Source organism: Centropristis striata, chromosome 1 (assembly GCF_030273125.1).
Source record: "Centropristis striata isolate RG_2023a ecotype Rhode Island chromosome 1, C.striata_1.0, whole genome shotgun sequence".
NCBI classification, from domain to species: domain Eukaryota; kingdom Metazoa; phylum Chordata; class Actinopteri; order Perciformes; family Serranidae; genus Centropristis; species Centropristis striata.
In genome coordinates this window covers 16,567,493-16,579,908 of record NC_081517.1, presented here as the reverse complement: position 1 = coordinate 16,579,908, position 12,416 = coordinate 16,567,493, and the positions used below count along the sequence as shown (strand labels likewise).

At 41.2% G+C, this 12,416-nt stretch overlaps 1 protein-coding gene across 1 annotated transcript; it reads left to right on the top strand.

Moving 5' to 3' along the window:
- The first annotated feature begins 185 nt into the window (after window positions 1-185).
- ift27 (intraflagellar transport 27 homolog (Chlamydomonas)) lies at window positions 186-9,518 on the top strand. The gene is made up of 7 exons (XM_059328606.1): window positions 186-362; window positions 795-874; window positions 7,369-7,428; window positions 7,761-7,820; window positions 8,031-8,148; window positions 9,038-9,147; window positions 9,277-9,518. The coding sequence occupies exons 1-7, from the start codon at window positions 329-331 to the stop codon at window positions 9,379-9,381; spliced, it is 567 nt and encodes a 188-aa protein (XP_059184589.1). The 5' UTR covers window positions 186-328; the 3' UTR covers window positions 9,382-9,518.
- The last annotated feature ends 2,898 nt before the right edge of the window (window positions 9,519-12,416 follow it).

The window sequence follows — 12,416 nt, the reverse complement described above, 5'->3', positions numbered from 1 at the left end:
ATCATACGTGGCGGTAATTGTACACAGTTTGAGAAAGCTTACCTTACAGACTTGATAAAGGGGAAAATACCCCTAGCAAATGCGCTTATACGTACTCACAACCAGCCAATGACAGCACAGCCACACTCCTTACGCGCCCACTGCCTGGACCAATGAAACACCTCTGTGGCTGGTTGCTAAGAGACGGGTTGTGTCCATGTTGCCGAGGTCCAAGGAAGAAGATACTTCATGCATAGAGAGACACCTATAAACAAAACAAGTAGAGCATATTTAGCGCCATTAACGCAACAAGAAGTTTACTTACAGTGTCCGGTAGCTATCGAGTGTAATGGTGAAGTTGAGGGCGAGATGTCTGCTTGTCGGTAAGGTTTCGTGAGTTCATTCCATGCTTCTGCTACTTAGCGATATAAATGCTAACAGTAAAGCTATCCTTAAACCCTCGCTAGTCAGCTCACTGTATGCGTTAAAACAATAGAGCTAAATAAACTGTCGACTGTCTGATAGTATCCCAAATATTTTTATTGAAGTACCGCGAGGCTACCGTTTCTTCCGCAACTTCAGCACCACTTAAAATACTCAAAATGTTTTGACAGTGGTTTTCATCACAAGCAAATCACGTCTATTTGTTTGGCAATGCCAACGTAAAAACTCGTGCCTACCTACAAACAAAAGGGATGTGAATGGTGAATTTTCATTGACAAAGCACTGAGTGAACACATTTGACAATCAAAAAAGATGAATTATGGAGCACAACAACTCTCTCTCTCTCTCTCTGTATGTGTGTATTTGTGTAGGAGATGCTGCAGTGGGGAAAAGTGCCCTTTCCCATGTGTTCCACAGTGACGGCACTCTTTTCCAGAAAAACTACAGTATGGTGAGAGCACTAACGCAGAGGAAATAAAATTGCTAGTATTACAGCATAGGCATGTATCTCTAATATACTGCATGGTATATGGTCTACCACTGTAACACTCCTTGTAATACAGATTTTATTGTATTCACATCACACAATCACACCAGAGGAATTGGGTTGTAAAACATCTGGTCTGGGGATTTAGGGATTGAGCTGTGCTCTGAGTCGGGGACTAGCCAAAGGCTTATACTTTTACATTCAGGTACGGTAACTGAGGTTTTGAATTGGGCTTGTAGGAGTGACTCAAGTTTAGTTCTGGCGCATTGCCAGCCCAGAATAGACAGCAGTATGTTGGCATTCCGAGGTCCATGTGTCATGAAGTACTGCAATATTTATCCAGTATTCAGTTATGAAAAAAACAAATATAAAAATCTAAACCAAATCTGCTGCTTTACTTTGCACACTTTTACCTCGTGCTTGTCCAGAGTTACTTTCCAGGAATGCCCAGAGTATTCATACCTGTAGGATGCTTAGCAGGCGCCACCATAGATACAGACAGGGCAGTTTAGCAGTAATAAAGTACTGCTGGAGCAAGGTTGCATACTTAATCATTTACAGTCACATATTTCAAATTTTCCCAGTCAATCGTTTTAGAACTAGGCAACTATTTAAATAGCCAATTTAATATTTGTTCATTTTGCCTGAGGTCATAACATTCACTTTAGCAAAGAATGAATTCAATTGCAAATCATCAAGGCTAATAATGGTAGCTGATAATCATGATTATATTGCATAAATAGTTTCTTCACTCCTTGCAAGCTTTTTAAGGACCTGCAGAGGTCTCTTAAGTCTACTTCAAGAATCACTGAAGTGCAAAACAGCATAATGTACCAATTAATGCTGATGCAGAGAAGGCCAATCTGCATTATTTATGCTAATCTGCATGAGGGAGGGAACTGTGTCATTAACCTGACTCTGTGATATATGGGGTCATGGCTGCTCACTGATTCCCTCTGTCAATGCTTCAAGGGCTAGTGACTAAATGCATGCACTGTACATGCAAGTGAATGCAGGTGCACAGCATGCATCATTTGTGAACATAAATAAATGCACTAGCACAGCTTGTACATGTTTGTTCGGGAGTTTACTATTGAGCCTTGTAGCTGGTTAGGGTACAGAACAAGTTGGTGGGTAAGTACTGGACAAGAGCCAAGTGTGTGTGTATGTGTGTGTTTGCTCAGCTCTTGCTATGTCAGCAGTATTGGGGGTTCTGAGGTGACAGGAACGTCGATAATTAATACAGCAGGATTCTGGAAAGCCACCAGAACAGGTACTTAACAAGCGCGTGCACACATACACAACCACACACAACAGTGTTAAGTTTCTCTATACTGCATAGACCTATACCCACTCACTTGTGATGCTGTGCGTGTCTGTTCATGTTGGACTAGTAGAGTATTAACAAAGTAGAAAGGTGCTGCAATAGTGCTGCATTTTTAATTTGCACTGGCCTAGGATTTGTGCTTACTGAACTCCACGCAGGCCTTAACACATCTTTACGACTGTATAATTTGAAAGTATAAACATTTAAAAGTCAATACAATAAAGCAAATACATAAATGAGAAGGGATTGAAATTGAGGGGACATTGAAAGAAAGAGCAAAAACATGCAGGTTACCTTGTGTACCTGAAGATCAAAGCCCTGTCCACCAGACACCACTTTATTAGCTGGATGCACTGAAACAAATGCTCATGGGAAATTGCTGGTCACGGTCTCTGCTGTTGCTATGCAACTGTTAAAATACCTATTTGAAGCCATCCGCTTGCTTGATATTAGCTGGAATATTTTTAACTTGTTGCTCACTTGGCGCCAAGTGTTTCATATAAAACGAAGTCCACCTTCCAAAACGTTAAAGCTTTACACCAACCATTTCTAATTTGTTACTATGTGTAAGTGTTGTAATATTGACCAGTTTTTGAATCTGTTTATTGTTTCAAGACCAGTGACCTTCCCTCAAATGTACAACAAAAAATCTCAGAATTCCTACATATGCACACGTAATATCAAAATCCAATGAGAGAGATTGACATGAAATTTACTGAGCTCCTTATTGCTCCCAAGAGGATTTATGTTTTCCATTTTGGATACACCATACGCTTAATTTAGTGCCATTCTTGGGCAAAAACATAAAAAAAACCCTCATATTCTGATCCATAGATTGCCATTGAATTTGTTGAGCACATTCACAATAAAGATAACCAATCAAAATTACTTTATTTATCCCGAGGGGAAATTCAGTTAGTCTGGTAACTCTGACAGAATGAGACAGCCTGATGGCTGTAGGAGTGAAGGATCTCTTTTATCTCTCCGTCCTGCAACGGAGAGAGAGGAGCCGTCCACTGCTGTTTTTTTGGTCCATAAAGGTTTTGTGTAGCGGATGATCCGGGTATTTCAGGATGGCCTGGAACATGTTGACAGGTCATCTCTCCACCACCTCCTCCAGTGTGTCCAACCTGGCTCCAATCACAGAACCAGCTCTTTAGACCAGTCTGACCAGCCTCCTTGTATCTCTGTGTCTGATGCTGCCTCCCAGCAGACTGCAGCATAAAACAACACACTACCACCACAGACTGATAAAACATCTGCAGCATCTTACTACAGATGTCAAAAGATCTGAGCTTCCTTAAGAAAAAGAGGCGTCTCTGCTTTTGTAGAGAGTGTCAGTGTTTAGGGACCAGTCCAACTTATTATCCAGGTATACACCTAGATACTTATAATTTGGCACCACCTCCATGTCCATCCAACAGGTATTCACTGGCTGAAAGGGAGCTTGAACCTGAGGAAATCTATGATAATTTCCTTAATCTTTGAGGTGTTCAGTAGGAGATAGTTCTTGTGACTCCAGTCACTGAAGGCTTTTATCAGATCCCTATATTCAGATCCCTGTCCATTCCTGATACACGCCACAATAGCAGTGTAGCAAAGGCCTTGCCTGCAAAGAGAGAAATAAATCACCTGCACTAGCCATCACCAGCCTCATCATTTGGACCCTCTATATGTTAATTGGCCTTAAGTTGGTGCTCTGGCCGGCACTCCGGTGTGAACTGTGTGATACACCCCTGAACTAACGCCTAGTCCCAGTTTCTTCACTACAAGCAGTGTCGTCCGAGTACTTCTGGATGTGGCAGGACTCAGAGTTGTATTTGAAGTCCGCTGTGTACAGTGTGAACAGGAATGGAGCCAGAACAGTGCCTTGTGGAGCTCCTGTGCTGCTCACAGTTCCCCAACTTGACATACTGTGGTCTTCCTGTCATGTAATATGTGATCCAGGAGATGAAGGAAAGATCCACTCCCATCTCTGTGAGCTTGTTTTTGAGCATGTTGGGTTGGATGGTGTTGAATGCACTTGAAAAAACAAATAACATGATTCTCACATAAGCACTGGTTTTCCTCCAGATGAGCAAGGGCACGGTGAAGCATGTAGAGGACAGCTTTGTTCACTCCAATGTGTTGTTTGTATGCAAACTGCAGGGGGTCGAGATTGTCTTTGACTTCAGCTCTCAGTAGGCGTAGAATGAGCCGCACCAAGGTCTTCATGATGTGAGAAGGGCTACTGGTCTGTAGTCATTAAGTTCAGCTGGACATTTTATTTTTGGTACCGGCACAACACAGGAAATCTTCCACAGTGCCGGCACTCGCCCCAACTGTAGACTGAGGTTGAAGATCTTGTGGAGAAGTTGACACAGTTAGGCAACACAGTCCTTGAGCAGCCTTGGACACACACCATCTGGGCCAGCAGCCTTCCCAGAGCAAAGTCTTCCCAGTTCCAACCTCACCCCCATCTCTGTGACAGACAAGGGTGGAGGCTCAGGTGTAAGAGGGGGGATGGATGCTGCTTTGGAGATGTACACATGTTGAAGAGGAGGAGGAGGAGGAGAAGCAACACTGGAATTAGGTGAGGACGCTGTATTGAATCTGTTGAAGAACTGGTTGAGTTCATCAGATCTTTCTACATCAGCCACCACTGACTGTCTGTTGTTGTTGGAACCAGAGATGGTGTTGATTCCTCTCCACATTTCACGGATGTTGCTGTTCTGTAGATTTCTCTCCAATTTCTTCTTGTATTCCACCTTTGCCATCTTTAGTCTCTTCAACTTATATTGTACTTGTTTGAGCCGTGTAAACAGGCTCTAAGAGCTTCACAATTTTCTTTTTTTCTTTTCTTTTTATCATTTTGTGCATACTTACACCATTATAATATGCATGTAAGGTGCATCACAGCTAGCAGTTTTAAGCAGTGTTAAATGTATCAGGTGGGATTTTATCTTTATAATTTCACTGCAGATGGAAACAGGGAACAGCATGTCCTTTCCATTGTACCTGATAAGAAAAAGAAACCAGCGCTGTGTAGAGTTATTCCTTGTGCAGACGCCGATGCCATCCCTTATGTTCTTCAACTTTTGATTTTGAAGGGTAGGGGAGGCTGTCGGCCATTCTGCTCACGTCCTCCTTTGAAAATGTCAGACGGCCCGTTAGCAATATTCCAAGCTTATTTGTTACTAATAGGCCCTCATTGACATTCCAGCGAGAGGCTTCCTATGCATCACACCAGCTCATTAGACCGCTCCGAAGTAGGACTGCCGCATCGTCTGTGTGTGTGTGTGTGTGTGTGTGTGTGTGTGTGTACCATTGGATCCTTGTTATGAACTGTTTCTGTGTGAATCAGGTAAATGTTGTTCTGAGGTGTGTGTGTATGAGGGTGTGTGTGTGTGTTTCACAGAGGCAGTGAGCGTGAAAAGTATGTGTGTGTGTTTGAGACTCTGGCATTTCTGACACGCTCAGTTAAGTGTGAGCTCAGGAGATCAGATCAATTTAGACTTTGGTGCTGATGTGAAGAAACCTCAGCTTGCTTCTTCAAGGTCACCACTGATCTCATACCAGTGGATACATAGTGGCGAAAGGCAGCCTGCAACCGTCCAGTCCACTTAGGACTTTATTAGATCTCCAGGCCTGTGAAGAACGTGCATCTGTGATAAGACCATATTTATTATATCCTCTTTACCCTCTACTTTTATTGCTACCTCCTCTATTTGCACTGTATTCATTATAAAAATCTTAAATACTTAATACTACATCTACTTTTAGACCAGAAAAAAGTGAATGTAGCAGGCATGCCTTAAATCTGCATTCTTTCTAATGGCCAGCAGGGGGTTCCTCCACTGGTTGCAAAAAGAAACCAGGTTGTATAGAAGTCTATGAGATAATGACCCTACCTCTCACATACTTTATTACATCAGTAAACATTTTCCTAATGACTTTAGGGTCTCAATCATGTGTTTAAAGTCTTCTTCAATACAGCATGATGTTCATTTTGTAAATCACGGTCTTATTTAGAGTAATTAGATGATAAAACAGGGTATACTTTATGGCATGGCTATCTTGTGATTGACAGGATGCTACCACAGTAACCTGTTAATCAGGATAGACTCTATTTCTACACCTCTAGAGTCAACCAGCAGCAATGCAAAACCATGTCAATGTATACATTTAATATTTAGCATTGGTAAGTTAGTTTAAGGTGTGTGTGGCTAAATTAAACATTAGTGAACAAGATGAAGCAGCTATAATCAATATGTTTATTTTAATAATGGACCAGACAGCTTCTTGTATGTGAAAGAGGTCACTCCAAGTGACAAATCAATTATCCAGCCAACTGCACTTTCCCTCAGCTCTAAGCTTTATAGTCTGCACTCGCTGTTTAACAAGTAAAACTGATAGAAGAGAAAGCAACTTTGATCTGCCAAAATGACCAGAGACTTACACACCACAGCCAAACTATCAGCTTGTGGTGCCTGTCAACTCTGCATAAATGTATACCTCCACTCATTTACAATTCAGACTCTCACTATGTCTTAATTGTCGTCATTGCTTGGCCCAAAGGGGGCTTGTATCATTCGAACGAACATACTCAATTTAACATCAGGACAGTGAAGCTGCTTTCAAGGCTAGCCAAGCTGCTAATTAGTGATGCTTATGTTTAGACATTAACAATAAATCACATCAGACAGTTTGTTGTGCCACTGTGTTTAATGTCAACTCTGTGACAAGCGAATGTCTCTTCTCTTCTCTTCTCTTCTCTTCTCTTCTCTTCTCTTCTCTTCTCTTCTCTTCTCTTCTCTTCTCTTCTCTTCTCTTCTCTTCTCTATAAAAGCCACAGTAGTATGAGTGCTGGAGCTGGAAAATGCATGTTGTCAGTAACAGCTACAATATGATTTGACTGCAGCTTTTGAAGAGAATTAAAGAAACAAAAACATTTACACATGAGAAAATTTAGCTGAAAATACACCACAACAGTGAGGTGCTTTGTACAAAAAACACCCAATGGCAGATGTTTTTCCTAATCACATTGACAGAGTTGTTGTTCTTTACAAAGAGGAGACATGAACTACAGGTTTTATGAAGGTCTTACATAAAGAGCGGTATAATTAACATCTTGGTTGTGTTTGTTTGGCAGACAACAGGAGTGGAGCTTCTGATGAAATGTGTCAACATCCCAGAGACAAATGACAGTGTGGTGAGTCCAGCCATTGTCTCTTCTTCATCCTGTGTTGACCACTCTGTTCATAACAGTTTGGACTTATTTTTTATTATAAAAGTCGCTAAATCACAGAAGGTGGGTGGTGAGAATTGGAATCCATCACTCGGTATGAAAGAAGTTTCCCCAGACATTTAATATTATTAGTTTCTCATCTGTATTCACTGAGCTATAGGGCAGCATTGTAATAAGAACATTAATGACCTTGCCAAAGAAAATAAGAAGTTTAAAACCATGTAATTTGACTTAATCTTCATGTATAACACCTCTTCCCTTCCTTTCTCTCTTCTCTTCTCGCCTTTTCCCTCCAGGAGCTCTACATCATAGACTCTGCAGGGAAGCAGACATTAGTAGAAGCCTGCGAGAAAATGGTGAGACTGCTTCTCTAGAGTTTTTACATTTGCATGAAACTAGTGAAATTTACCAGCCAGGGCTCCACATCCTCACATAAAGTACAAACACAGGGGAGCTACTGAAGTATTATTTATTTTGTCACAGAAGTAAAAGAAGTAAGTCGATGTGATACTAACTCTGTCTCTCTCATTCCCAACCATTTCTACCCATCACCTTTCCTTCCACAGTGGGGTGAGGTGTCATTGCTGTGCCTGGTTTTTGACCTGACCAGTGAGCAGTCTTTTGCCAACTGCAGCCACTGGATGGAGAGAGTTCATGCTCACTGTCAAGGTCTAAACATTCCAGGTAACAGCCCTTAAAGGTTAAAAGATTTGTGGAACACTGACAGACTGTGAAATTGATAGGTCGTTTGATATTTCTTCTTCAGTACTGGACTTTTAGGCCAATACAGAGATACATATTTAAGAGGAAAAGAAAGAAAACAAATCATCTCAAATATATTTTGTACAGCAATCTGTTATTACTTCACAGCCACCTCACACCACAGCACAAATCGACACTGACATATCTGCGACTTGAGCTGATAATGATGAAACCTGTAAAACAGGAACAAGTAAATATAAGTGGAACATTGTGTTTTTTTTAACCAGTGGGGGGAGGGGGGAGGGGGGTACTTGGTGGGGGCTTTGGAAACAGAAGACATAAATAACACCTTATCATATTTTCCTTTCTGATTTCTCTCCCATTTTAGGGAAGTAAAAATTCAAGCAGCAGCTCTCTTTCTTTTTCCAGACAGATACCAGAGAAGTTTTAGGTTCAATTAAGATGTGTTTTATTTTATTTTTTATTTTGTTTCTCATGCATTATAGAATAGAATTAGTAGAATCAAATAAGCTTGTCAAAATTTGACACCCTCAAAGCAATATTTAAATATTTCACTTTGCCTCATTCTGACAATACATTACATATTACAGGTATTCATGTTTCGATGTCAACGCTAGGTGTGTCAAAATTGGCTAAAAATGAATGAAATGAAAAAATCTTTCTCTGAGCTGTGCTTGGTGTTAGAGCTGCACCAAATTCAGTTTTCTGATCTTTTTTCCACTTTCCCGGGCGAAGTATCCTGCCAGTGGCGGGAGTCTTTAATGTTTGAATTTAGAATTTGTTGCCGGCCCTAGTCAAGGCTTTCCATGTCACCTTTCTTTGTGTAATTTTGTGTATGTGTGTGTCTCAGGTGTCCTGGTGGGCAACAAGTCAGACCTGTCTGGTAGAAGGGAGGTCCAGGCATCCGTGGCCCAGGAATGGGCCCAAAGCCAGGGGCTGGAGTACCATGAGACATCCGCAGTAAGTGTTATGTTGTGTTCTTGTTTGGATTTGTGGGTAAAGTGCATGAAATGGGTTGTATGGTTGTATTTATGTATGAGTAGAGAACAGTTTCACCCACGACCACATGTTCATGTTTATCTTTTGCAGAAAGAGATGGAGAACTGTGATACGCCGCTCCTCAGTTTAGCCCGCGCTTTCCACTCTCTCTACCAAGAACGCTGCGAGACCATCCAAAACCTCTGTCCAGGCTAGACCCTTCCCCAGTCACACACAAACACACACATCTTGACTCAAAGAAACCGTCATTTATTCCGTACCTACCGTGCTGCAGGCCGGGCAGAGAATGGTTTGTTCAGAATAATATTTTAATATGACCATGAATAAAGTTGTTTTTCTATGATAATCAGCAGTTATCTTTGTGTGTCTTATGCTGCTCATTCTGTCTCTTTGCCCAGATAGTGCGCTTACTTTCTATGATAATGGGGTCGTTCCCGAAACCACAATAAGACTCCAGCTCATGTGGGGGAAAGAGAAGAGTGTGTACCTCCTCTCCTCTCTTCTGCATAGATGGCTGTTTCTGATTTTAGGCGGGAGCTCACCCTTATTTATTGCCTCCTACCCGCCCCTTTTTAAAATGTTCTTGTAATCTCAATGTCACTTTGTTCGCTGTTTCATCTCTCTCCATCGCACTGGCTATGTTCTTTTCTCTCTGTCTCCCCTTCTCTTTCTTCCTTTATCGGTTTTACCCTGCTTTGTTGCTTTTTTAGAAAAATCACTCGTCCTTCCTGCTCACCGTCTCTTCTCTTTCCAATCCTATCTCTTCTCCCCTCTCTCTGTTTAACTCTCTCTCTTGTTGTGCTAACTCCCCAGCTGCAACCCTCTCACATCATTTCAGTCATGTCCCCGGTGCGGCGCTAACAACCAGTAATCACTGTTCTAATTAGCAGTCTCCCATTCAAACCAGGTCAAAGCCGTGTCCTTGTTCTCTCCCTGCCTCTCAGACCAGCTGCCACCATTCAAATGAGGGCGCGCTGGTTCAAGCCAGACACAATGGTTTTTATCTCATTATGCGCTACATTAAAAGTGACTGCGGCGTGTAATAATCATGAGACTGTCCCCGTCCTCTTTAGTAAATGCAGTCACTGAATTTGATTTTTGATATGAGGCTTCTTTCACTTCACCGTACCAGCTTTCTTTTCATATTTGTCGAGGAATGTAGGGCATTTTAAAAACCGCAACCATCCTTATTCGCAAACTTACTGGATAACACATAAAGTAAGTTAATGGGCAACTTTTTTCCCTCCTCAAAATGAAAACTTATTTTTAGGTTCTTTACAGAATCTGTATTTAACAGCTTGCAATTGTTATGTCAGCACAATGTTTTCGTACTTCTTGAGTGGGTGATCATAATTACAGCAATTAGGGTCTTTCTCCTTCTCTTTCTTTCTGTCCTCATTGTTTTTTGTGTCCATAATGTGTATGTGTGTGAGGGTGTTTGCATGTTTTCTGGTGTGTCTGGTTGTTTTCTTTGTTTTCTTCCAAGGCATATGGGAAAAAAATCCAAATAATAGCAATAGTGTCTGTCACATTAGGCTGCTTTGTGTATCAGTATGGAGATTATATATCTTCTACCTTTATTTGTACCCACCAACGTGCATTTAAATGTGTGTAATATTTGTGGCATTGCCAGCTGCAGTGCTTTCCTAGAGCTCTGACGTATATGTGAGCCATTATTGTACACACACACACACACACACACACACACACACACACACACACACACACACAAAGATGTAACATGAGCTCCTGACCATCCTGAAAAATCACTCTTAGCACTTTGCAGTATGCTACAGTCTGTCTTCTATTCATTTTAAATGGAGCCTCATATCTTGGGAATATCATTTAATAACATCTCAGGAAAGAGAGTGGGCTGTTGCTTATTGCTTTGGGAGAGACTTCTTCATTTCCACAGATATTGAAACGGTCGGTAGAAATGTTGAGACAAGCTTGTTTTGGTGGCTTAATTCACTTTGAGTGTCATATGTTCCCATTAAAACAAAGTAATTCACTCTCAATTAGTATTCAAAGCAGGTTGGCTCCCTTGGCACAGACCTGTGTCACAGGAGGAGCAACTGCTGTTCACCTTTTAGCCACAAGAGAGGGCAAAAGTGGTCACTGCCACTCCCATTCAAAGCTGAAGGACATATAGGAGGTGAAAGAGGTCAACTTTGATGTTTCTGACAGTGGGACTGTTAGGAACGGGTCAGATGTTCCACTAAGTGTGTGTCAGTGTCAAATAAGTACTAATTCAGATGCTTTTCATGCCTGTCAAGATCACTGATGCAGAACACAACCACTTATTTTTCCACAGTTTGGTTAAATTCACATTTGAGATATATTTGTGTTTCGTCTTATTATAACCATGTAGAACTAAAGATGATCTTGTTTTATATAGGAATTAATGCAGGCTCTTTCTGCAGTGCTCAGCAGACAATTAATAAATATTTTAAAACTGTTCATCCTTTACATATTAATGTTACATGTGCCATTACGTGGGTGCTTTTATCTAAAGTATACATGCATTGCATTTTATCCTTCATGGCCCCATGTGGGCCCGGAGCTACTATATTGCCGCCATGCTCTATCAAGTGATTTAACTCATATGTGAGTTACTCTAACATCTGCTAACTACAGAGCCCCAACACATAAATGATCTTTTATGTGCTATTAACAGGTCAATTTTCATGAGTGTAGAAGTGCAAAGATAATTATCATAAATACAAATATTTTTAATATGCTGGGCTGAGAGCGCAGCTTGAGCCATTGCATTAAAAATCTTCTCAATGGCTACACATTGCAAAAGTTGAGTAAAGGCCTCTAGCACAAATGACTCTGTTGGGATAACACCTCATGTATTTACAGTTTGATTACCCAGTGATGTCATGCAACCATATGTTCAAATTTTACAAATGATCCCTTTACATCATATTAAAGTGTGCATAGCATGTTTGTTGATTAGTCAATGACACCATTACAGCATCAACAAATGCAATTGCCCTAAGTGTAGCTTTCCTATCTGTGCATCTCTGCATATCATGTTTGTACAAGGGCTGCTTTGGGACATCAGTGTTTTATTTCCGCTTTATTTCACTGCAGTGCTCCTCACACAGCACAAAACACAGAGTTTTGTATTCATGACACAGCCTGAGCACAGGGCGAAGAGTTCGAGCTCATATCTTACACCTACACTCAGTCTTTTTCCTTTCCTGCAGATCATCTATTAGTCT